Source organism: Plecotus auritus, assembly GCF_963455305.1.
Source record: "Plecotus auritus genome assembly, chromosome: 2".
Lineage (NCBI taxonomy): Eukaryota > Metazoa > Chordata > Mammalia > Chiroptera > Vespertilionidae > Plecotus > Plecotus auritus.
The window spans coordinates 10,741,099-10,765,787 of NC_137771.1; the positions used below are offsets into that span (position 1 = coordinate 10,741,099).

General features: G+C 55.6%; 1 protein-coding gene across 1 annotated transcript in view; it reads left to right on the top strand.

The window, feature by feature from the left end:
* IGSF21 (immunoglobin superfamily member 21) overlaps positions 1–24,689 on the top strand; it is a 209,911-nt gene that overhangs the window by 118,294 nt on the left and 66,928 nt on the right. The window contains exon 3 of the mRNA XM_080654871.1: positions 17,515–17,636. Within this exon, the coding sequence (XP_080510997.1) occupies positions 17,515–17,636 (122 nt within the window). The remainder of the gene's footprint in view (positions 1–17,514; positions 17,637–24,689) is intronic.

Sequence of the window (24,689 nt, forward strand, 5' to 3'; positions counted from 1 at the left end):
GCACATGAGAGGCAGGGGAGCAGGGTCAGGCCGAACTGGGGTGCCTGCAGCTCTGATGGGCTCCGATATCATTTGTAGGTGAGGGAAGGTGCGTGATTCTGATGGGACTCGGGGTGACAGACCTGGGGTGTTCCTGGGGCAAGTGTGACACCCTGAGGGGCTGCTTGGGTCTTTGCCTGAGACTTTGGGTGACTCTCAGTCCCTTCCTAGTGGGTGAAGAAGGATCCAGACCGCCTTGCTCCTGTATTGTGGAATGGGATGCCATCTTGAGGAGGACTTCCTGGAGGAGGAGGAGTGTCAGCACCTATGGATGAATGCTGAGTTCACTGGAAGAGTTCCCTGTGGGTTTCCCTCAGCTCAGGAGCGGCCTGACAAGGTCCCCAGCCTGGAAGCTTCCCAGAGCCCCACGGCCACCCCTCTCTGTGTGGGGCTCAGTCTCCCAGTCAGAGTGGGCGCTCCATTAGCGTCCATCTGCGTCTCCTCCCTCAGACTGGCGATGCCCCCAGACGAAGGAACAGGTATGTGTTAGCAGCCAGGCAGCCCCCGGAGGGCAGGAGCTGAGTGCACGTCTCCCCATCACTCCAGTCTGAGTGCACGTCTCCCCATCACTCCAGCGACAAGGGGGCGCCTTCCTTACTCTCCACTCGTGATTCTAGGCCTGCACCTCCATGGGGGCCACAGGGCCCATTGAGAAGAGCAGAGGCTTCCAGCCAGGGAGTGAGCACCTGGAATTTGCCAAGCGGCCTCCGGCGAGCCCCTCCCCGCTGCGGAGCTCGGTTCCTCCCATGCAGAACTTGCAGCCCTGAACTCGCACCCTGCGCCTTCCGGAGGCACCTGTTTCCAGCACCGGCCCCTGTCCTCCGCCACCATCCTCTCCTCCTCAGGGACTTGGCGCTGAGGCTGAGGCTGAGGCAGCATCTTTGTGCTCCCGCTGGCTCCTGGCAGCTTCCTTTCCCACCTCTTTGTGCGCACAGGTGGCTGAATTACCAGCCCTGCAGGGAGCCCAAATTAGGAGACTCCAAACCCTGTCTGTCCCCTCACCCCCCGGAGCTCAGGGAAGTGGCTCCTTTGAAGACCTCAACTGAAACAAGAGAAAACAATTCCGAGCTGAGGGATCCATCCCACTCTCCTGGCTCTGTCCCTCAGAACTGTTTTCTTCCCTGGCCCCAGACAGTCTAGCAAGAATGGGCAGAGGACCCAGGGGGCAGCGGGGACACCCTGAATAACTCCTGGGGAGCGGTGCTGGAGGGGGCCTTTGGTACCCTAACTCAGATAGAGGCATGGCAGCTCAAGCTGGCGCGCCCTCGGGGATCCACAGAGGCAGAGCCCTAAACCCCCCTTCCTCAGGCTCCTCAGAGCCCACCGCTGACTGGAGGGGGACCAGGTTTCTGGCCAGGATCAGAGAGATAACAATGTTCGCTGCCCTGGAAACAGGCCAGGCTCAGAGGCAACGGGCTTCTTACCCTCCAGGTAGACCTCAGCCCCGGAGGAGGTGATCTTCAGGCCCTTTCATATCAGTGTCTATCAAAGATTTCAAAAGAAAAAAAAAAAAACCCTGCCCAAACCAGAGCCATTGAAACTGTCCATCACTCTTCCCCACTCACAGGTCGTGTATGTCATTTGATGCACTGGTAGCATTTCTGCAAATTACACATCCTTCTCCCCACCAAAGCCGCACCTTTGACTGCTGTCATATTCACCTGACTGTGCAAGTCATTTTCAGGCCTCACTGAGTGGACCGGTGAGGCATGGAGGGAGGCAGGGATGGGGTCGACTCTGGACAGCAGGCCCAAGAGCTCAGAGAGACCACTCCTCTTTCCAGCTCACAGAGTTCACAACAGAGGGGGGGGGGGCTTCTGGGCACTCTTCACCGAGAAGCATCTACCTGTGGCTTACATGCCCCCGATGATGGGGAGCTCACCACCCGCTGCAGACACACCATTCCATCGCTGAGTACCTCTGACAGTTAAAAAGTGCCCGGTTGATACTGATGGAATCTGCCACCCCATACCTTCAACCTATTTACTCTCTATCCATTTCACGGGTGACATCGAATTAGGGTGACTTACTCATCTGAGTTTGCCCAGGACTGAGCTAGTGAGGAAGACCAACTTCTGGTTTGCCTGCAGCTGACCTGGTATTAAACCCCAAAGTCCTGCAGGCTGGCAGCCCCCTCAGTCCCCAGCAAATCTGGACAGTTGCTTACCCTACAGAGAAAAAGCCTGGGTCCGCTTTTCCTCCTCTGCCTGGCCACCTTTCTGAGGCTCAAAGGCAGTCCGAGTGCCCTGGCACCTCAGCGGGCAGTGGCCAACCAGTCACAATGGCTGGCTGGGTCTCCAGCTGGTGAAAGGACCAGGCTCAGTCCTGGCTCAAACCCACCTGTGCCACCTCTGAGCTGAGGGCCCACTGCTCTCCACCTCACTCAGTCCACTGCTGCCATTCAGATCACGTTCTTCTTCCCTCACGTAACCAGCTCCATTCTTTCTCAGCGTCTTTCCGTTGCTCTGACCTCCGTGTGGCATTATCTTCCTCCAGTCTTCCCAGAGCCATTCGGGTTTCCAGAGGCCGCCTCTGGCCCTTCCCGGAATCCCCAGGCCGATTTCCAGACCCCACACCCTGGTTTGTTTGCTGCATAGAAATGGTCGCCCCTCAAGGTCACCTTGCTGATTGATTTTCTAAGTTATGTGTGAGTGACTGGTCTCTCGGTGCAATGGGTGCTTGGCACAAAGTCGTAACTGTTGACTGTATCCTCATTTCATCTTTGCCGAAACCTTGGGCAGGAGGCAGCAGTATGCCCATTTACAGGCGAGAAGACTGAGGCCCACAGAGTTCATGAGGGATCTCAGTCTCTCAGTGAGCCTGTGGCTGAGCTGGGATTTGGATCCAAGATTGTCTGACTCCAAAGCCCACTGCCTTCTCTCTTTCTTTTAGTAATCACCCTGCCAGGGAAGTCATTGCTCTCTGGGGACAAGGAAACAAAATACAGCCAGATCTATAATGAAAAGCAAATGGGATTTTTTTGTTGTTGTTGTAATAACACCAAGTGTCGTTCAAAGCCAGGTAAAGATTTTTTTTTAATAGGCTGGGTGATTTTTATTGGACAGTTTCCTTGTAATAGGACCAACACCAGCCTCTTCCATCTTCTCTCTCCCAGAGGAGTGAAACCAGCCCTGCTGACCCCGTGGGATGTGAGAACATCTACACACTCTTTTCGGGGCCTGTGATACCAGCTGCCCGTGCTACCTCTGTGGCTGTACTGGGAAACCAGTGTGTCAGTCTAACTCCTGGATGTGGCTGAAATGAGCTTGGCCTGGGCATTAGAATCTCAGGTCTGTTGCTAGCTGTGTGTCTTAGGGCAAGTTGCTCAACCTCTCTGGTAAAGGCATTTGCCAGGTCCACCTCAGAAATGACTCAGGGCTCACTGGAAGGAAAGACTTGTAAGTATATGGTCATGCATCTGGGCATTGGCCCGCTCATTCCGTCACCACGTTACTGTGCTGGGATTGGGGATGTACAGCATTGAACAGAGTGGTCGCAGCCCTGGTCTTCCACAGTGTGTACCTGGTGCTCCCCCAGCATTTACCACAAAGCTCCATGGAGGCTGCCACCACGCCTTCTTGCTCACCACTGTAGCCCCGTGCTGAGCACAGAGCTTGCCTCTCAGCTCGGGCTGCATAGATAAATATGCACGGCTGCTTGTGCAGGCGAGGGCAGAGGGGAGCAGCTGAGCTCTCTCTGGAGATGTCAGTGAAAGCTTTGGAGCTGAGTCATAAAGAATTCGACTCAGGAGAGCAGGGGCTTACAATCCAGATCAGGGGCCCAATCTGGCCCTCCATCAGTTTTTGCAAATAAAGTTTTATTAGAACACAGCCATGTTCATTCATTTGTTTGTAGATTGTCTATGGTTGTTCTCACACTCTAACAGCAGAGCTGATTGGTTGTGAGACAGTCTGTAGAGCCTGCGGATGCTGAAATATTTATTATGAGAAAGCATGTTGAATCCTGATCAAGACAAAGGAATCAGACCAAGGGAAGGCCCAGGGGCCTCTCGCCTGCTTGGCAATACCTATTTGTGTGGGTGAAGCTGTGGGCTCCTTCCTTCAAAAATGATTACAGATTTCAAATTTCAAGATGGCAATAGCAAAGCATTTAGCCAAGTGTGGGGCCCTCTAAGCACAGGACCCCCATGTGACCACTCAGGCACGCTGATGGTGGAGCAGCCTGGTGGGAGTCAGGCTTTTTCCCAGAAAACTGCCCTGGGAACTAAGTGGTGGGGAGAAAACTCCACCTGGGCTCTGTGTTAGGGCTCAGCATCTCCAAGCCCCATGCCAAACTTCCCGGGAGGACCAGTCTCGAGACCTACTCGCCAGGCCAGGGAAGACCGGCCTTCCTTTCTCAGCTCCCCTTGCCCCCCACTTCGCAGAGCCTGGATCTGATGAAGAAGCAGAGATGGGCCGGCTCTCGTGCCCTCCAGGCAAATGAGGCAGCCCTGGGAAGAAACGTGGTGGGTGAATGGGAATCTCTCTCTGGCGATGCCAGAGGGCATTTCTGGGGGAAGGGACCTCGCTTTGCTCAGCCATGGGACAAGCACACAAGGAACAGCCTCTGATGGAACCTCCTAAGCTGGGTGACCACTCAAACTCAGCCCCCTGGATTCCTAGAGTCCGTGCCACCTGTCCCTACGGGAACATCTCCTCTTGACGCTCCAGACCCAGTTCATGCTTCTCCATCCTTCTTTGTACCCAGAGGATGAACTCCATGGGTGGCATCAATGGGCTTCCTTGCCCTCCGGCTTCCAGTTGTGTTTGTCTGGTGCCTGGGAGGCACCTGCAGAAGATGGGAGGGCAGGTGAAATTGAGGTCAGGATCTTCGTTCTCCAGCTCCTCTCCGCTGGGTTCCTGTGTGCCTCTGCCCAAGCTCTTGTTGGGTGGCATTCTCCTTTACCTGCTGCTCTCTCTCTCTCAAGTACAGGTAAACTCCCAGTCCCTTGCACCTTCCCCTCTGCTCCTTAGAAAAGTAGCAGCCCCACTGGTCCCTGCTCCAGGTGCCACCCATGCCATGCTCACACTTGTGTAAGTAATCCTAATGTTGCGGTCTCTTCCTTTACCTTTATGCATGGGTCATGTTTCTGGATGGGCCCTGCCTGACACAGCCAGCTCCCCGCACCCAGATGTGGCTTTAGTCAAACAGAGGCTTTCACGATCGGGTGGAAACTTCAAGGTACTTCCCGTGTGTGCAGGTACTGACACTGCACTCTTCCTCCAAAGAGGTTGCGCACCCAGCTCTCGTTATCCCTGTGTACCACCCTCCCTCCAAATGCAGTGCTTAAAACAACAGCCACTTCATTACATCGCACGATTATGTGGCCAGGAATTCAAGCAGGGCTCAGCTGGCTGATTCTCATGCTTCAAACGGTGTCAGCTGGGGTCAGTGGTCTGATTCGGTCAGCAGCTGGTCTGATCTGGAGGGGTCAAGGCAGTTCCATGCGTGTGCAGGCAGGGCTGCAAGGCTGGGCCCGCCAGGAGCCCCTCCCGCTCCCCGTGGCCGCTCCAGCACCATGGTCAGCAACAGGAAGTGGATGCCGCCTCCTAAGAACCTGGACTGGAAACTGGTACACTTGCGCCACTAACGCGTATTCCATTGGTCAGAATGTCCCCGGTTTCCAAGGGGAGGGGGAGGGAGCATGGACCCTCCATCTCTGAGTGGAGGTTTGTCAGAGAATGTGGTTCCACCTTTGATCCATCACACACGCCTTCCTCCAGTGAGCAGGCCCCTTTCATCCGCTTAGAGTTGTGCTCACAAAACTGCTGTCTGAGACCAAGTTCACAGATTGTGCTGCCTCGATATACACTGGGGTTTATTTTGTCATTAAATGACTTCGGACCTGCATAGCCTCTCCATCTCAGCAGTGGTCCCACCACTTCCCCCTGTCTGCCAGGGGCTCACATGCAGCTCCTGCCTGGCTCCTGGGGCCCCTGAGTTCACAGTCCTGGATTAGGAGGCACGGGGACAAGTTTAGTTGATGGTCTCATGCACTAGGACACAGAAACCCCCAAATAATCAAGGCTTTTATGTAACTCAGCTCTCCCAGTCCTACTTCCGGTAGGACGTGTTGGTCCAACAAATGCCGAGACCTTTTCTGAAGGTCCTCAAGATGAAGCCATCCTGGTATCAGGAAAAATCCCTGGCAGGAGACCCGGGAGCCTGTGTCCTTGTCAGGCACTGCCCGTGTGAGCTGGAGCAGATCGCTGGCCTCCCTGGCATCGTGCACGGCAAAGGAAAGAGCGTGGTTTGAAGTTACCCCGGGTCTGAAGCCCAGCTCTGCCACGTGTCTCAGACAGGTCACTTCATCACTCTGGCCCCAGTTGCCTCCTCTGAAAGTTGGGGTCCCCATGAGCATCCCTTGGGCTCTCGTGAGAATAAAACGTGGTGACGTGCACACAGCATTGGTCCCCTGTGCATTCTGACTTCCTGCGCCAGCTCGGAGCTTCTGGAGCCCAAGCCCCCCGCCCAGGCTGAGCCACTCACCTCAATGTCTAGCACAGGTCCTGACACTTAGCAGGCACTGGGGAAACACTTGTTGAGTTCAACTGACTCTTTATCAAACCAAGCAGTAGCAACAGAAATACAAACATACGTCCATTAGAAAGCCGTGTGCACGAATGCTCATCACAGCGTAGGCCGTGAGAGCCACACAGGAAACTGGCCAGGCATCTACTACAAGAGAATGGCTGACACGCTGTGGTCTCTCCTCCAGTGGAATACTACTCAGCTATAAAAAGGAAGGAGCGATGAGCACACACAACTCCATGGGTGGATCCCAAAAATATTCCGCCGGGAGAGAAGAGCCTCCACTAACAATAACCTGCTGTGTGAATCCACGTATGTGAAATTCTACAGCAGAAAAAGAATGGTGTGAGAAACATCGGCATAATGCTAGCGTGGGGGCAGAAACTGGACTGGGGGAGGGGGGAAGGAACTTTCTGGAGTGATGGTGATGTTTGCTTCCTGAGAGGGATTCGGGTTACACAGGTAAATGCATTTGTCAGAACTCACTGGGCAGTCCATTCGAGATTTGTGCATTCTATTGTAGGGAAAGTTCACCTAAAAAAGAGACTTGTGCGTAAATATTGACGTCCAATCAGCGATATGCATGTTGAAGCAGCTAGGAGCGCCGTGTGCCGATGTCTGCGGCTCACTTTGGAATTCATCCAGAAAATACAGGGGGGTGGTTGGGCGGGCAGAGGGGTGGATAGAGGGAGGGGCATGAGATAAAATGGACGTGGTCAAATGTCCATTATAGATGTCAAGTAGTAAGGCTACAGGTGTTTGCTCTTAAAACCCTTTACACTTTTCCGTATGTTCGAAAACGTTGATAATCAAGCGTTGAGGAATAAAACGCGATGCTGGAGGGCCACGCCAGGGCAGTGGGGTGACTTGTGCGAGGTCACACAGTCTGCCACAAACACTGAGGCTCGTTTCCGGGAAAGTGGAAGTGGGACTGTGTCCGCCCAGCTGGATCTGGACTGTGGGCAGTCAGTAAACCCCGTCGCCTCTCTGAGACTCTGGCCCCAACTGCAAAACGCGGAGAGCACCGCCCCGATTCAACGGGAAGCCAGGAGCACTGAGCAAACCATGGGGATCTGGCAGAAAGCAACTTGGTCCTTTCCAAGCAAGCCTGACCCCCTCCTCACTGGGATGGCAGCTTAAACGTGGGCTCCGAGCCGGGCCTCCTCTGGCCACCTAGTCGGCCGTGACCCCACCTGCTCCATCCATCACACTATTTTAATTGTCTGCATGACAGTTTCCCCAATCTGGTGCATTTCTTCGATCTTCCTTCATATGATTTATCATCTGTCTCCTCCCACTAGAATGGAGACCCCAGGAGAAGAGGGATTTTGCCTTCTTTGAGGCTTTATCCCCTGCACCTGTTGTAACAGTCTCTGGCATGTGGAGGGACATGGTGACTCTTTGTTGAAGGAACAAATAGATGAACAGGGTCGGGTAAGCTCCAGGGCAACCCCTCAAATGTAGAATTGTGCCCCCCGGAGTGTGCCTGTGGCTAGCATCACCTGCACGGAAGAGTAGGGAGTGAATTTAGGAATCAGCCAATCTCATCCCATTTAACAGATGAGGAAACTGAGGCCGAGAGAGAAAATGCAAATTTCCCGCATCCACTGCCAGTTAGTGGCTGAGGGGAGATGGAGCCCAGGCCTCCCGGCTCCCACTCAGGGCTGTGTTCCTCCAGCAGGCTGCTGGGTTCTTGGTAAAGTGCTCACCCCCGGGGGTGGCCGCAGATGGACAGACACGCAGGCTCCACCCGGCTGGGCTGCCCGCGAGGCTGTGAGCTAATTTCAGGGGGCAGGATGTGCCAGCCTAGCAATGTCCGCAGGTGGGCAGGCTGGCACAGGCCGCCGATGGGCCATGTCCATGGGTCTGCTGGCGGCCGATCCTGCTGACACAGGCCCAATTGTCTGCACAGCCTGCGGAGTGTGGAGGACTCGGCAGATTGGCACAGTGAGGTCCCTCCCCGTGGACTGGCAGCCCCTCCTGGCTGCATCGGTCAGCCAGGCTGGCACAAGCTGGGCATCTGTTCCCATGATGAGCCCTTGCTGGACACAACCTGTCCACACAGGTGTGCTCGCTGACAGACAGTCTAGGAGGTACAGTGGGACCGAGCGCTGAGTACGGCCACGCAGGGCGTCATGGGAGGTGGCACCGGCAGGGGATTGGGGCCAGGGCCTTGCACACGGAGACTCAGACACCAGGCTCAGACAGGGCTCAGCCAGGCCCCATCCCCACACACACCTGCTCAGCAGGCTCGCAGGATCCAAAAGTCCATTTGAAGCTCTGATGGAGGGGCTGGGGAAATGGGCTCTTCCCTCATTCCTATGGCCTCTTCCCAAGTCCAGACCCGCTTGTCCTTAGACCATTATCTACACGGCATCCAGGGAGCTCTTCCTGACCCGAGTGGGAGCTGTCACTCCTCTGCTCTTGAAGCCTTCGGTGGCTGCCATCTCTCTCCCATAGAATAATAGCAATAATAATATCGACTATCTAATAGCTACTGTGCTAAGCATCTTACAGGTAATACCAATCGCACACAATTATAGAGCGTTTCCTGGCTCTTTTCTGAGCACTTTACATGGAAAACTACATCCATCCTTCCGCCACTTATGAGGTGGTCCTCTGTTATCCCCATCTCTAGATGGGTAAACTAAGGCAGGAGCTGTGAAGTGATTTGCCCGAGTGCTTGAATTTGATCTGACACCCTAGGAGTTTGACACCATCAAGTATGAAGCATGACCCTTCACACCAGGCCCTGCTCCCACGGCCAGGCTCCAAGTCCCTGCATCCCACACAGCATCCCACAGAACCCATCCTGAATCCCGGTCATGTTACCCAAACCTCGGCTCTGCCCTCCTGCCTCCCCTTGTCTGCCCTGCAGACCCTTCTCTGTCCTCCAGGGCACAGCGCAGTGGACCCTGGCAGGACTCATTACCCCCTCCCTACCCTGTGCCACCTCCTTGCCACACTGGCCGCAGTGGCAGGGTGAGCACGTGCTGCTGATGTTTCTCTCTGTGATCTCCCTGCCCCGCCCTTTCTGTGAGGGCCAGGATCATGTCTGATGTTACCCTTTGTCCATGGGCCTGGCCGCAGGAGGGAATGAATGAATGAATGAATGAATGGGAAGCTGAGGTCACTTGGATTAGAGGAATGAAGACTGAGGGCAGGTGATGAGGACTGGCCTTCGGGGAGATGGGTGACAAAGCTGTTTCTTCCTCCTCCATCAGCCCCACCACATCCAGAACATGACGGGGCAGCTTTAGCCACATGGGAAAGAGCCCTCCCGTTGGGGTGGGGCCCATCTCTGGTGCTGGGACCATTGTCAGGAGGCAGGGAAGAGGCATCAGGGAGCTGGACACCACCAGCCTGACCTGAAAGTGGGAAACGGTGTCCCAGGTGCCTCGGCTGCACAGCACCCGTGGTGAGCCTGGGTTTCTAGGGTCTGGATTCCAAACATCGAGAGGGTGTGGTGCAAAGAAGAGGTGCCTTGGAGCTGAGGACTCGGCTGCTGGCCCTGCCGCCTCCTTCCTGTGTGGCCCCGGGCCTGTCCCTCCCCTCTTTGGTTCTCAGTTTGGCTGTCTATAAAGGGAGAGGTCTAGATGGGCAGTGAAGGGTCTCCCGCCCTGAGAGGCGGGCCACCAAGGGCACCCGGGGAAAGCTGCAACAGAGGCTCTGGCTGGGGAAGATCTGGGGAGTTCAGGACCGCATCTCCCAACTGTGGTCCCCAACCCCTGCACCCGGCCGACTCCATGGGGCTTGTTAAAAATTCAGGATTGGGACTCCAGCCAGGACTCACTGAAATGGAACCTCTGGGTGGGCTTCCAGGGAAATCAACATTGTCACACCTACTCCCACCTGCCCAGGTGTGCACGGAAGTGGAGTGTTCGGCATCTACCCAGGCCCTGCCTGTCTCCCTGCTGCCTGCCTGTAGCCCCTGCAGCACAGGGCGGTCCCAGAGCATCCAGGCCCGAACCCGGCAGTTTGCGGGGTAAGGAGGCTGGGAGCTGACTGTGGCTTTGCATTTGACCAATGGGTGCCTGCCTGGGGCAGCAGATGCCAAGGGGGCAGGGTTGACATGATGTTGTCTCCCAACCTGGCATTTCTCAGAAAATCACCCCCATACACAGGCACCCTAGCTGACATCCCCTCCCCACTGGCCTGGAGCAGGGGACAGGGAGTATAGACTGAGCCTACACTGTGGGTTCAAGCACCATACATACACACACGTGCACACACACCAGGAATCCACACACTGACACACAAGCCTCAACATGCACACACATAGGATCTTACACCACCCCCAACCCTCATCTAGACATTTAGAACAGCACCAAGCGTTCTCACCATTCCTTTGCTTTACACACACACACAGACACACACACACACACACACACACACACACACACACACACACACACCCTCATATGCAGCCCGGAAGCGCGCAGGCTTGTATATTCCTCCCTGCTAACACACATATGCATTCACACCCCTTAATGCCGGCCACTCCTGGGACCTGTGCTCACACCAGTTGCGCACACACCTCCTCACATGTGCATAAGCACCTGCACACATATGTGGAACCCACAAAGCCAGCAGCCGCCTTTCATTCTCTCCAGCCCCCGGGGCCCCGGCCCTCCCCGCACCCCATCCCCGAGCTGCTGTCTACCATCACGCAGTAACCAGATGAGACAAGGCAATTTATGACACCAGCTGTCTCTGTCAAAACCGGATCTCACACACACGGGGAAGCCAATTACTTGAGCCCAGCCCTGCCAGAAGGTGGGACTCACAAGGGAGACACAGCAGAGGTGGCATCCGGCCACCGGGAGAGGTGGGTGGCTCCTGGCTTGAGGATTTCCCCCTCTCTCTGTCCTTGGAAATGTGGCTTCTCCCAGCCCCGGGCCCCAGGGGAGCCTGCCCTACCCTCTCTGGCTGCGCCTCTGACCCAGCTCCCAGACCCAGGGTGGAGAACAGGTAGGCAGGAGGTCTGGGGGAAGAGTGGTCCAGGGTCACCATGGCAACAAGGAAGACAGGAACCCTGGGCTGCCCCTCCCCTTACCCAGCAGGCCATGGAGAAGCCGCATCACTGTCCCCCACTTCCTCCCTACCCTCGTTCCTCTCCACCCTCATTCCTCTCTCTCCTCCCTGAGCAGGTGGTTTCATGCACTGCACCCCTCTGCCCAGGCTTCCCTTGGTATAGAATACCCACTCCCTTCCTTGCCCCCCACCCAACACTTACTAATAATCCAACTCTACTGCCTGAGCTACTTCCAATCCAGACCTCAGATACAGACCCTGGTTCAAATCTCTGCTCCTCACTGACCCGCTTAGCAGCCAATATGTGCATCTATAAAAAAGATGCTCATTTCTGTAAAAACGTGGGCCGAGAGCCCCCTACATAGCAGAACTCTGCTCTGGGAATCAGAGGTACAGCATGGGCGTCAGGTTCTAGCGGAGGGGTTGGGACTGCAGAATTCAAGGGAGGTGATGGTGTTTCCTCACTGTCTCCTCCGCGGGGCCCAGGGCTCTGCTCCCGGAAGAAGCACTGCTTGTGAAAGGAGCTCAATCCGCAAACGGAAGCTCAAAGGCACGGATGGCTGGAGCCCTGGCACTGGGGTTGACCTGATCTGAGAAGCCCTCCATGAGCGCTAGTTAATCAGGTGCCATCTGCACCCCGGGCCATGGAGGGAGCGTCCTCCCCATCGTGGCTGAATGGCTGGACCGAGACAGGCCTGCTTTGGCCCATTTCTTCATCCTCCAACTCACTTGTGCAGCCCACAAGCTTACATTAAGGACATACTATGTGCAAGTCCACATTCTAGGCTCACGGGGTTGAGTGAGGTGGGGAAGGGACTTCTGCTGGCGTGGCAGAAGGTTCTAGAGAAGCTTTCCATCACGAACACAACACTAGGAACTGAGCAGTAGATTCACGTTTTCCAAGATGCGGTCTCGTATATTTGTTCCTTAGAGTATTCCGAACAACTGGGGCATGGGTTCCATTAACATCCCTCATGTGAGAGATGGGGAAACGGAGGCACCGAGACAATCGATGACTTGCCTGAGAACCCAGGGCCAGGACGTGGCAGCACCCTCAGCAGAACAGAGTCTCCTAATGCTGGCTGTGGTATCCAGCCCACATTCGTCACTTGTGTTATCTAATTAGCTGTCCCTTTACCCCCAACGACAACCCTATAGGACCTGCCCCTGCTGGGCCTTGAACCTGGGTCTGCCTGCCCGGAGAGCCCAGGCACCATCCACTCTCCCACATCTAATCCGTTCATTAAAACCCTCTTGGCAGACCCTCCCTCTCACTGCCCAGCCCTGGAGACCTCAGCTGCTCCATCTCCAGGACGGCCCATTCCTTCCCGGCTGGAGAGGCGCTGGGATAATGTAGGCAGGCAATTTAAACAGCTCCAGCAAAATACACCAGCACTTTCCACTCTGCCACTATTACGCTCTCCAGCCGCAGCGGAATTGGCCCCTAAGTGGGATATCAAGTTTATTACAGCTATTTCCAATCTGTAATTGGTTTTGTGGAACACAAAGAAAAGGAGGTTGGGGGGTGGGAGAGGTGATTCCCCCCCTCTTTCTTTCTTTCTTTTTTTTTCCCTCTTCTGATGATGGCACCCAGGGATGTTGTTGGTGAGGAGGCTGGAGTTGGAGACATTTGTTTTTCAAATGAAATACCCCCGGCTGGCCGGCGGGCTCTCGCGCTGCTGGCTCAACCAAGTCTGTCCAACCAAGTCTGTCCGCATGCTTTGGTGGCACCACTTGAAAATCAACCTCGCCTGGCTGAAGGCAAATTTGCTGGTGGGGGCAGCCGCGGCTCTGGGATGGGATCCCACAGGGGCCTGGGGGCAGCTGGTTGAGCCCTAATGGGCCAGCCCAGAGCGTGAGTAGCTGTGGTTTCTAGGGCCAGCTATTCTAGAATGAAAACATTGTGGGCATGTAAGTAGAAAGGGCCCTCTGCGGTCACTCTGCCCCAAATATCCCTCACTGAGCATTTAGGGAAACTGAGGCCCAGAGCGGGGGTCATTGCCGAGAGAGCCCGTGGGACTTAGAAGCCAGGTCTCCGCCTTCTCACTCCCTTCCACACATGTAGTGGATCCTTCCACACTGCATGACTCAGATGCTCATGAGGGGCGGGGAGGAGAAAAGCCACCCGTTCTTGAGCACCTACTACGTGCCTGCTGCCTTCATCAGAGTCTGCCCACCCTAACCAACCTTCCTACCTTGGAACTAAATAACATAGTAATCCCCCCTTTTCTACGAGGGACATGTTCTGAGACTCCCCAGCGGAGGCCTGAAACCATGACAAGTACTGAACCCTATGCATGCTGTTTTTCTCTATGCACACTCACCCACAATAAAGTCTAATTTATAAATTAGGCACAGTAAGAGACTAATGAGAAAAACAAATAATAAAATAGAACAATTATACCAATATGCTGTAATAAGTTATGTGAATGTTCTTTCTCTCTCAAAATACCTCATTCTACTCGATGCATAATGCGGGTGTGCTGGACAAAGGGGTGATTCACGGCCCAGCTGGGACGGAGCGGGGCGGTGAAAGATTCCATCGCACTGCTCAGAACACCCGTGCAATTGGAAACTTAGGACTTGCTTATTTCTGGAATTTTCCATTTATAATTTTCAGACCATGGTTGACCGTAGTAACTGAAGCCATGGAAAACAGAACTGCAGATAAGGGGGGACTGCCTCACCAGCTCGTTCACATCGGCCATTCCCTTTGTAGTTACATGAATGTGTGTTTGCCAGCGATGCCCAGCCCATAGCAGGCCCGCCACACATGCTCGTCTCCACTGCCCAAGACCCGTTTAACACTCTCAGGCCGACAAAGAAGCCCAGACACGGCCCCAGAGAAAAAGATGTAAATAAAACCACAGGAAAACTAGGTGAGTCCTTGAAACTCCCCTGCCCCTCGGCCCGAAACAGGGATTTATGACTCAGATAATTCTCCGGTACTTTATCTGGGGTGTGTGGGCATGTGTGTGTGCGTGTGGCGTGCGAGTGTATTTTCCTAGTAATAAAACTCTCAGTCTGGAGAATAAATTCGAGCAGACAGTTTTACCGACAGGTTTTTTTTCTCCTTTGTATAATAATAATAATTTTAAAATAGGAGTGAAATTTGAGATTGAGACGATAAGGGCTGCCAGATTTTAGGAGCAGATAGAAAGGAGGCGAGGCTGTGAGTCAACTTCCACTATCAGGGAGGAGAAAACCCTCCAACCTCCCCTTCTGCGCATCTGAGTCCCCCCCCCCCCACCCTGCCCCTTACGGAGCTGCACTGGAGCAAAGGAGGGGCTGGGCGGCAATGAGCCCACCCACAGCCTCTCTCCGCTCAGTGGGTGGGGTGTGAACTCTGCTCTGGGAGCCAGAGCTTTGCCGAGTCCAGTGTGGGACCTCGGCTGAATCGCTTTGCCTCTCGGAGCCTCAGTTTCTTCATCTGCAAAATGGGAACATAATTGTCTAATCCACTGACTTTTCAGGGGCATTGTGGGTCCACACGAAGAGGTGGGCCTAGAGCAGGTGTCTTGCCCTCGGCACTGCTGACGTTTTGGGCCAGATCATTCTTTGGAGGGTTGTTCTGTACATCATATGATGGTTATAGCGTCCCTGGCCTCTACCGTGGATGCCAATTTCTCCCCTCCCCACTTGTGACAACCAACACCGGATCCAGACATTGCCAAATGGCCTCCAGCTAAGACCCGGGTTTAAGGGTTCCTTGATCCTCTTCCTCCCTCTTCCCCTTGTCCCCTACTTGACCATGGTTGACCGGAAGTAACTGAAACCATGGAAAACCCTACTTGGGAAGCTGGCCCCATGATGCAGAAGAGGCAAGGGAGGGGGCGAGAGGCCGTGGTGCCAGCTTCCCACCTACATGGGCGGAGGGGCCTCCTTATTCTTTTGTTTGTTGGTTGGTTAATCCTCCCCCGAGGATATTTTTCCCATTGATTTTTAGAGAGAGTGGAAGGGAGGGGAAGAGACACAGAGAGAGAAACATCGGTGGGAGAGAGACACGTCAATTGGTTGTCTTCCGCATGTGACCCAACCCAGGCTGGGAATCCAGCCTGCAACCTAGGTACATACCCTTGGTGGGAATTGAACCCAGGACTCTTCAGTCCACAGGCCGATGTTCTATCCACTGAGCCAAACACGCTACAGCTGGTGCTCAGTAACTGCCGGCTGGACTGCACTGCATCTGTCTAAAGCAGTAGCAGCAGCTCCTGAGCCAGACAGCTGTGGCTCACGTCACCTTGGGCCCAGATGTGCCCAGAGGGGCCCAGCTGCACCCAGGCCAGCCCTCCCAGGAGGGTGACAGGTCCAAGCTCAATGCCCAGCCAAAGCGGGTGGGGGCAGGGGCTTTCAGCGTCCCCCACCCCAGCCCCTTGTAGAACCCCGGCCCCGGCCACCACCCTCCCAGCCCCTCTCCCCCTGCCTCCACACGCAGAGCCGCATGGAGCTAATTCCACTTCTCCAGGCCCAGGCATGAGGCCTCCGTCGCAGGCTGTTAGCCCGGAGCCCAGCTGAGTGGCGAGAGGCTGCAAGCTTTCAGTCTATAATAGAGTTGCTGAGACAAGCGGAAAACTGCAGCCGAGTAAACAGATAAATAATTGAAACAGTGACAACACATACCTTGCTGCTTTGTGGAGTAACACTTTCATTAGCGGGAGGCAGCACAGGCCCGGGGATGCGGGCGGCGGGGATGCGGCGGGCGGCAGCTGGGAGCCAGGGACACTGGGGTCTTGCTGTGAGTCAGCGGTGAACAGCTGGGCACCTGAGCGGCTTCGTCCTCTGGCTCAGGCTTTACTGTAGCCTCCTGGGTCCCCTGGCTTCTCCGGACTTCGTGTTCCCAGGTGAATGGCTGGGGGGCTCCTGGCCTGTCCCAAAGGCGGCCAGGGGAGAGTGGGTCCGCCACGCTGTCCGCTTCTCTCCATGCCCCACGCCAGTAGACTGGGTTTTCAGCCTTCTCCCAGGCCCCCTGGCTCCAATGTGCCCCTTGAATCCGTCCTCAACCTACACTAAGGCCAGAGGACGAATCTGAAACCCTGCGGCCCCATGGCCCCCACCCCCACCCCAAGAAGCTGGGTTCCTTTGCCTGCATGATCGGGCACGCCGTTCTCTCCCCAGGCCTCCTCACTCCACGACTTGCTGCCCTGGCACCCCGAACAGTCTACTTTCACGGTTACTTCCTGCCGCAGGATTTGGCTCCTGCTGTCCACTCTGCTGGAAGCACTCCCGCCATTTGCCAGGCTGTCTCCTGCTCTTCCTTCAGGAGATAACTTAAATCTCTTGCTCCAAGAAGCCTTCTCTGACGACCCTATCCCCAGGATGGGGGCTGCCCTCCTCTGGGCTCCCCTGCCATTCTGGGCCCACCCCTGGCAGGATTCATCAGAAACTATTGCAATGTAGCTGGTTAGTGTCCCCCATGAGCTCTTTGCTCCAGTGGCTGCCCCTGCCGCCCAGTTCCCCCTTCTCCTTCTGTCCAGCCTAACCCCCCCACCCCCATTCTGTCTCTTCTCAGGCGGGGATGGCGTTGGGATCAAGCCGTGACTCTGCAGAATGCATGCACACGCGCTGCCTCTGTGTGCAGCTCTGTGGGCAAGGCCGAGCAGGGGCCGCAGCAGCGGAGCCCCTGGCGCAGTGGAAAGAGGCTGAGAGAAGGGCCAGCCTTCTCAGCTGTAGGACCTGAGGAAGCCACTGCACTGCAGAGCCTCAGTCTGCACATCAATGAAATGGGGATGACCTGGGAGGTTGCAGTGACAGCTGCGACGGGAACCCAGAGGCTTCTCCAGGGGCAACAGGGCAGTGGGCTTCCTGGCTTCTGCATCTCCCCAGGGCCCGGAGCCCACCCGCTGCCTGGAGGAAAGGGTGGCCAGCACTGGCTGCACGCTCACCTGTGGCTGCCTCTGTGTTCTGTTGCAGGTGATGGATGGCGGCACCATCAAGCAGAAGATCTTTACCTTCGATGCCATGTTCTCCACCAACTACTCGCACATGGAAAACTACCGCAAGAGAGAGGACCTGGTGTATCAGTCCACCGTGAGGTGAGGGGCAGGGGTCGGGGACCGGGAGGGCCACCTCTCCACCCCTTTTACATCCATCGCACAAGGTTCTCAGGGGGCCTCAGGATCACCCTCCATGGGCTTGGAAGGCAGAGTAAGACTCTGCTCAGAAGAGGGACCCATTTCTGGAGGGAAGAAGCAAGAAGGGGTCAAGTCTGAGCTCTGCCACACGGAGCAGACCCCTGACAGCCAGCCCGTCCCAAGCCCTGCAAGATGGGCTTTCCAAGCCCTGTTTCCAAGCGAGGACACTGAGGTCCAGAGAGGGTGAGCAGTGTGCCTAAAGTCACACAGCCAGGAATGCCAGAGTTGCCGTGGGAACCAGCTCTGCCTGGCTCAGAAGCCCATGGGCCCCAAACGTGGCAAGGAAAACAGACCCTACATAGCAGGCCCCGGGTCAGAAGCAGAGGAAGGAAGGGGAGGGAAGCGGCCTTGGGATGGAGAGACTTAATTCTTCTCCCCCTTTTCCAGAAGACTTTAAGGGAGCCAATTCCATGCCAGGCCCTGCCACGTCCTCCCACCCACTCCCTAAAAGGCCCCGATCCCTTTTTATTCCTCTGACCTTCACACGCACTGGGCCCTCTTCCCAGAGTGCCTGTCCCTGTGGTCACCCAGGCAACTCCTCATCCGCCTTCAGAACCCAACCCAGGTTCCTCTGTGGACGCCTTCTCTAGACTCCCCTGCACCCCAGCAGAACTGATCTCCCCCAAAGCCTATGGCTGCCACCCCTCCAGTACCTGCCCCCAAAGGAAGGGGACCTTACCACATTAACGAACAGTAGCTTCACACAGGCGCTGAATGCGCACAACTTCACACACACACACACACACACACATGCATGCTCTTTCACACACACACACACACACACACGTGCATGCTCTTTCACACAGCCAGCTGCTTTGCCTGGTGGAGAAAGTGCAATCTCAATCTGACTGGGCCACACTGGGCGCACGGGGAGATGCTACAGCACACACAGTGGGGTGCACTGTGCTTCCTGGGGGGCCTCTTACATTCCCACTCAGTGCCTGATGCCTGACCCTCCACTCTCCACCCCTGGGTTGCTTCTCCTTTCTGTAACTATGAGCACCAGGAGACAGAGCAGGTGCCCCTTCACCCCTTAACCTTGTACCCTCAGCTCCCTGCACAAGGCCTGATGCACAGTAGGTGCACAACGAAATTTGCAAATCCACTGGATGGTCCTGGGTTTGCTCCTTGGCCCCTTGGGCCTCAGTTTCCCCATGTGTAAGATGAGGAGATGGGATGAGAGGATTGTAAAGGGTACCTCCAGCCAGCACAGGGACTCGGGCAGGTGGCCCCTCCCTGGCCACGTTTGTAAGAAAGGGAGGTGGGTGTGCGCCTGGAGGGCCTTGCTGGGTCCCCTCCTCTCGGGCTTCGGGCCGGAGGCAGACCCCGCCTCTTGCTGGGGAATCTGGTGAGAATGTGGGTACAAAGGGGCTCGGAGGCGCCTGGTGGCACGTGGCCACACAGGTGCCCTCACTCGTATACTTATGATTTCTCCTGCACCCGCTTCCAAAGAGGATTTGGGGCGCCTTAAAATATTAAAGCACACCCAAGACCAGCCCGTGGCAATCACGATGAAAACGGAGGCAGACACTCATTCTGGAGAAGAAAATAACTATTCTGGGACCCACAGATGAGTTTACGTCAAGTGAACGTGAACGTTTGAATCATCCCCAAGCTTCCCAGAGCCCTGCTGCCCCGCCCCTGCGTGGTGGCCATGGTCTCTGAGACCCCCAACCCCACTCCAGGACCCCATCATTTCTAGTGCCCCACCCCTGCCACAGGTATGGTCTCCAGGGTGACCAGAACACCAGGACAGCAGAGCCCCGCCCTCCTGTGCTCACTCCCTGGCCTGGGCTCCAGTGGTGGTCTCTCAGGTCTCAGTCAGACAGTGTGGGGGGGGTGCGGGGGGGGGGGAGGAAAGGAGGGGAGTGGGGGGGTGGCAGGGGGAAGGCCTGGGCAGAAAGGAAGAAAGGAGCAGACCCTCTGGAGCCTAATCTGATTCCACCAGCCCCAGGGGCCGCCCTGCTGGAAGAGGCAGCTTCTTGAGGCTGCAGGGCCCCATTAGGGCTGGTGGTGGGGCGCGGGACTCCACATTTACATATAAATGAAGATATTTACAAATTAATGCATATCAACTAGAGAGAGTCCCAGCTCCACAGCTGTCTCAGCCACTTCCTCTTCAGCTGGGGAGAGGGGGAGAGAAGGCTGAGAAGATGAGCAGGAATTGGCAGAGAGCCCTCGTTTCCTGGGCAGCGGAGAGGAGAGGCTGCCCGGGGACTCCCCAAGCTTTCCTCCGCTGGTGGGGTTCCGGGGGGATGGGCGTCCCGGGGCGCCAGGGCTTCTGTCCCTGCAGGGGAGCGTGCAGGTGTGGCACACCTTGGGCAGGTCACTGTCAAAGGCCTTTCTAGTTCTGAGCCTCGGAACCCAGAACTCCCTGCTTGAAATGGGCAGTGATGTATTCCTTCGAAGCGTTTGTAATTGAGCACCTCTAGAAGCCTGGCGTGATGCGAGGTGCCGGGATCCAGAGGTGCGAGAAAGGCGGGGAGGCAGGCAGTAATCTAGGAAATCGAGACATAAATAATACATCACTACACGTTCCACCAAGGATGACCTGCAGGATGCACCTGTATCGGCACCTTCCCTTCCTGCTCGTTCTCCACCCCTCCCAGCTACCGGGGACACCCTCACAAACAAGCCGCTCACTCAGAATCCTTGTCTCGGGGTCTGCTGCTCAGGGGCCTCTGCAGTGGGGAGGTACGATGTGGGCGACAGTCCCACCAGCTGGCCGCCTGCACACCGGCTGGCTGTGGTCCACACCCACCCTCTCACGCCCTGTCTTCACTTCCGTTCACCTGTTACACCAGGCCGGCACAGGTATGGGCAGACTGGTGGACCTGACCATGGAGATGGTTATTGGTTCCTGTAGAACGTGGCTGTCCCCAGATGGCTGTCAAGGCCTCCCTAGAGGTCAGGGTGAATCCCCATGAGCCTTCAACCACCCCTCTACCCACCCCCCCTCCCCCCCACCCCAAAACAGACGCTGTGTTTTCCATTTCCCAAAGCCCTTTGCAGGCCCTTGTTCCATTCCATCTGCCCAGGGTGTCATGAGGAGCACTGGGCAGTGTCACTGGCTCTAATTCGGCAGTAGGAAAATCTAGACTCTAGGAGTTAAGTGTTCTCCTGCCCCCAGCACTCCTTGCCCACCTTTATTTTGCCAAGGCTCTACTCATCCTTTTAGATTCAGCTTAAATGGCACCTCCTCCAGGAAGCCAGTCTTGATTGCCCACACTGGGTCAGATACCTCAGTGTATTTCCCCTTCATACACTTACTGCCCAGACCAGGGGTGGGCAAACTTTTTGACTCGAGGGCCACAATGGGTTCTTAAACTGGACCAGAGGGCCGGAACAAAAGCATGGATGGAGTGTTTGTGTGAACTAATATAAATTCAAAGTAAAGGAGCGGAGGGGAGAGCAAGAGAACCCTCCGCTCTTTCGGCTCCGCGGGCCGGATAGAACAGCCGAATGGAACGGGCCGGATCCGGCCCACGGGCCGTAGTTTGCCCACGGCTGGCCCAGACACTAGGTATTCAGAGTCTGCCTCCCCAACTAGACCAGAAGTCCCATGAGGACAAGGATTGGGTCTGATGTCTTCACCACTATCTCGCCAGTCCTCAGCCTAGCACACCTCCCTCCCCCACCACACACACACACACACACACACACACACACACATACACACACACACGCATGTTGTGAATGATTTGTAAATATTTGAGGGGTGCATGAGTTAGTGGTGGAAGCTGTGGTGTTGGATGAATTGGGAAGGAGCAAGTCAGGCCTCTGAGCCTTCCCCCAATATTTGCGTCATTCATTCATCACAGGGCATTGAGCAATTGCTATGTCAGAGATGGTGCTGGAAATAAAATAGTGAACAAGCAGACCTGCTCTCATGAGGTTTATGATGTAGCAGGTGAGTAGGGACAGACTATAGAAATATGTTTAGAATAATAAGAAAAATATTTACAATTGGTGATGAGTGTGCTGAAGGACATAAGGTCGTGTCATGGAGAATGAAGAATAATGGGGAGGAGGGCTACAAGGCTTCTCCTAGAACAGACATTTAAACAAAAATCTGTGGGCTAAAGAGAAGCCATCCAGACAGGGCTGGGGGTAGGAAGGGCATTCCAGGTAGAAGGCACAGCAAGTACAAAGGTCCTGGGTGAGAAAGAGCCGGCCAGATCTGGCACTGCATGGCCAGAGCTCAGGAAGTAAATTGACGTTTATTCTCGGCGCCCTGGAAGCCACTGTGATACGTGCTTAGTAAAGTTCACCCAGGTTGCTGAGTGGAGGGCGGGTTGGAGGTGCGAGGGTAGGACAAAGCCCTCCTCCTCAGAGCCCGGGGAGGGGAGGCAGGTGTCTTCATAGGCCTCGGGACTCAGTTTCCAACTCTGAGGGAAGCTGGGAAGAGGAGCTGGCAGCCCACCTGGGCTGGCGGGGCCAGGAGGCAAGCCAAAGAGGGGGCCAGAGAACCAGCTCACCCGGGGTCTGATCTCCAGGCCTGTCCCCCAAAGCTGACTGCGCTTGGGAACAGCTGGGTGGGGTGGAGCCTAGGGGGTTCGTGGAGAATGTGGGAGCACAGTTACACCTCCTAATTCTTACTGCTCAGGGGAGGGAGATGTGGGGAAAATCAAGTAAATGAAAAAGGAGCCTTGAGGATCGAAGATGTGGAAAGAAACCCTCCTTCCTTTATTACTTTGAGATGCAGCCGTTCACGTATTCACTCAACAGGGCATATTGAGCATTTGCGGCATTGGAGGCCCAGAGGTGGGGGCTCAGAGCTGGAGGCACAGCACCCCGCGGGGTGAAAACACAGCCCCTGCCTCCATGGAGCACACAGCCCCCCCCCCGCCCCCACGCACCCATAAGCTCCTTCAAAGGCAGCTGCGCTTTATCTTTTCCATCTTAGTAACCCCAGAACCGACTCGACATTTCGAGAGGAACAATAAATATTTGTGGAATGAAAGGAGAGAAAGGGGAGATAAAACAGGGAGATAAATAGCTAACAATTGAAGTAATAAAGTGATAGCTGTCATAGGCAAGATTCAGATGTAAGCAGTGATGAGTCAGAGATGGAGAGACTGGGGAAATCATGGAGAAGGTGGCATTTGAAGTGGCCCTAGACGCAGAAGTAGGTCTGAGACAAAGAGGGGGAGCAGGGAGTCTAGCCCGGGAGGAGGGCGCTGCGTGCGCCAAGGGCTGGGGGGCGGGGAGGCTGGCGTCCTGCGGGCAGACAGAGGTTCCACAGCAGATGCCCTCTGGAATCCGTTCAAACGAAAAAAAATGTAGTTGGCTTTTTAAACAGACGCATTAACTGTCTGGTCCAAAGAGCTGAGAGGTTTGTTTCCCTTTGAAAAGTTAAATGTCCCTTCTGAGTCCCATCCATTAGCGAGCCGGACAAACGCTCTCTTCGCGATGGGTACAAAGAAATATGCGGGCTGACCCTGGTTGGTTTCAAAGCCTGGATCCCACAGCTCGCTACTCCCTCTTTGTATTGTCCTGAGCCATACATCTCTTTTCTCCAAGATACACATAACGCGCGCTGCTCGCACAGGAAATCGCCATTCATTGCTCCAGGCGTGGGGACACTGGGCACACACATACGTTAAATACCTACTGTGCGCCGGGCTTGCGGTAGGCACTGGGAAAACAGGACACACCCAAGCCCTGTGCACAGGAAATGACTGTGGAGGCTGCGCCACATTCCTAATCCACTGTAAGCCCATGCTTCCCTCCCCCACCCAGAAATCACCCGGGAACGTGAATGAGCCCGAGTGAGATTGTAAGGGTAACCGCGAGCCCCTTTCAGGACGTTATTCATAACAGATCATGCCTCTCAGCATCAGATTTGAGTGCCCTAGGTCTTTCACCCCATGTGGGAGTGGGGTCCCCATCTCAACCCTAGGGGACACTTTAGGAGCGAGGGCTGCAGTTCCCCTCCCCGCCACAAGGGGCATTTTCAGTCCCATTCTCCCCTCAGCAAGGACAGGCTGCAAGTGAGTTACCTGAACAGCCAACCCCCTTCCCGTGGAGTCTGCATCTCTACACCGCAGGCCAGTCCCGGGACCACCTGCATTAGGATCACCTTGGAAGTTGCTTGAAAAGACCAATTCCGAATGGAATTTGATTCAAGTGGTCTGGAGCAGGGCCTGGAAATAGTCTTTTAAAAAGTCTTCCAGGTGAAGACGTTGGCAGCGAGATCTGGAAAGCTCTGCTCACACACCTTCCATCTGCTCCGATGTGCAGATCTGGGCCAAAGAACTCAGCAGGAAGCTGTGAGGCACAGATAATGCTGGTTGCTGCTGGCAGCCGGTGATGGACCATTGTCCTGAGCCCCTCCTGCTCCCCAGGGCCAGACCTATTTGGGTTGAAGGTAACAGAATAGTTGGACCAACCAGTGACCTCCCAGTCTAGAGTGACCTCCCAGGTACTGACCAGTCCCCCAGCCAGGGCCACCCCCATGCCCAGCTGCCACCAGTTAATCAGAAGAATGACAAAGCTGAGTGAGGCCATGGCTGGAGGGGGGGCCCTGGAGCAAGGTGCTCTTTCGGCAGCTCCCTGGCCAAGGCACTGCCCCCAAAGTGTGCCCTTGCTCCCTGAGTGTGCCCTTCTCCCTGAGTGTGCCCTTCTCCCTGAGTGTGCCCACGCTCCCTGAGTGTGTCCTTCTCCCTGAGTGTGCCCACGCTCCCTGAGTGTGTCCTTCTCCCTGAGTGTGCCCTTCTCCCTGAGTGTGCCCTTCTTCCTGAGTGTGTCCTTGATCCCTGAGTGTGCCCTTCTCCCTGAGTGTGCCCACGCTCCCTGAGTGTGTCCTTCTCCCTGAGTGTGCCCACGCTCCCTGAGTGTGCCCTTCTCCCTGAGTGTGCCCTTCTCCCTGAGTGTGCCCACGCTCCCTGAGTGTGTCCTTCTCCCTGAGTGTGCCCACGCTCCCTGAGTGTGTCCTTCTCCCTGAGTGTGCCC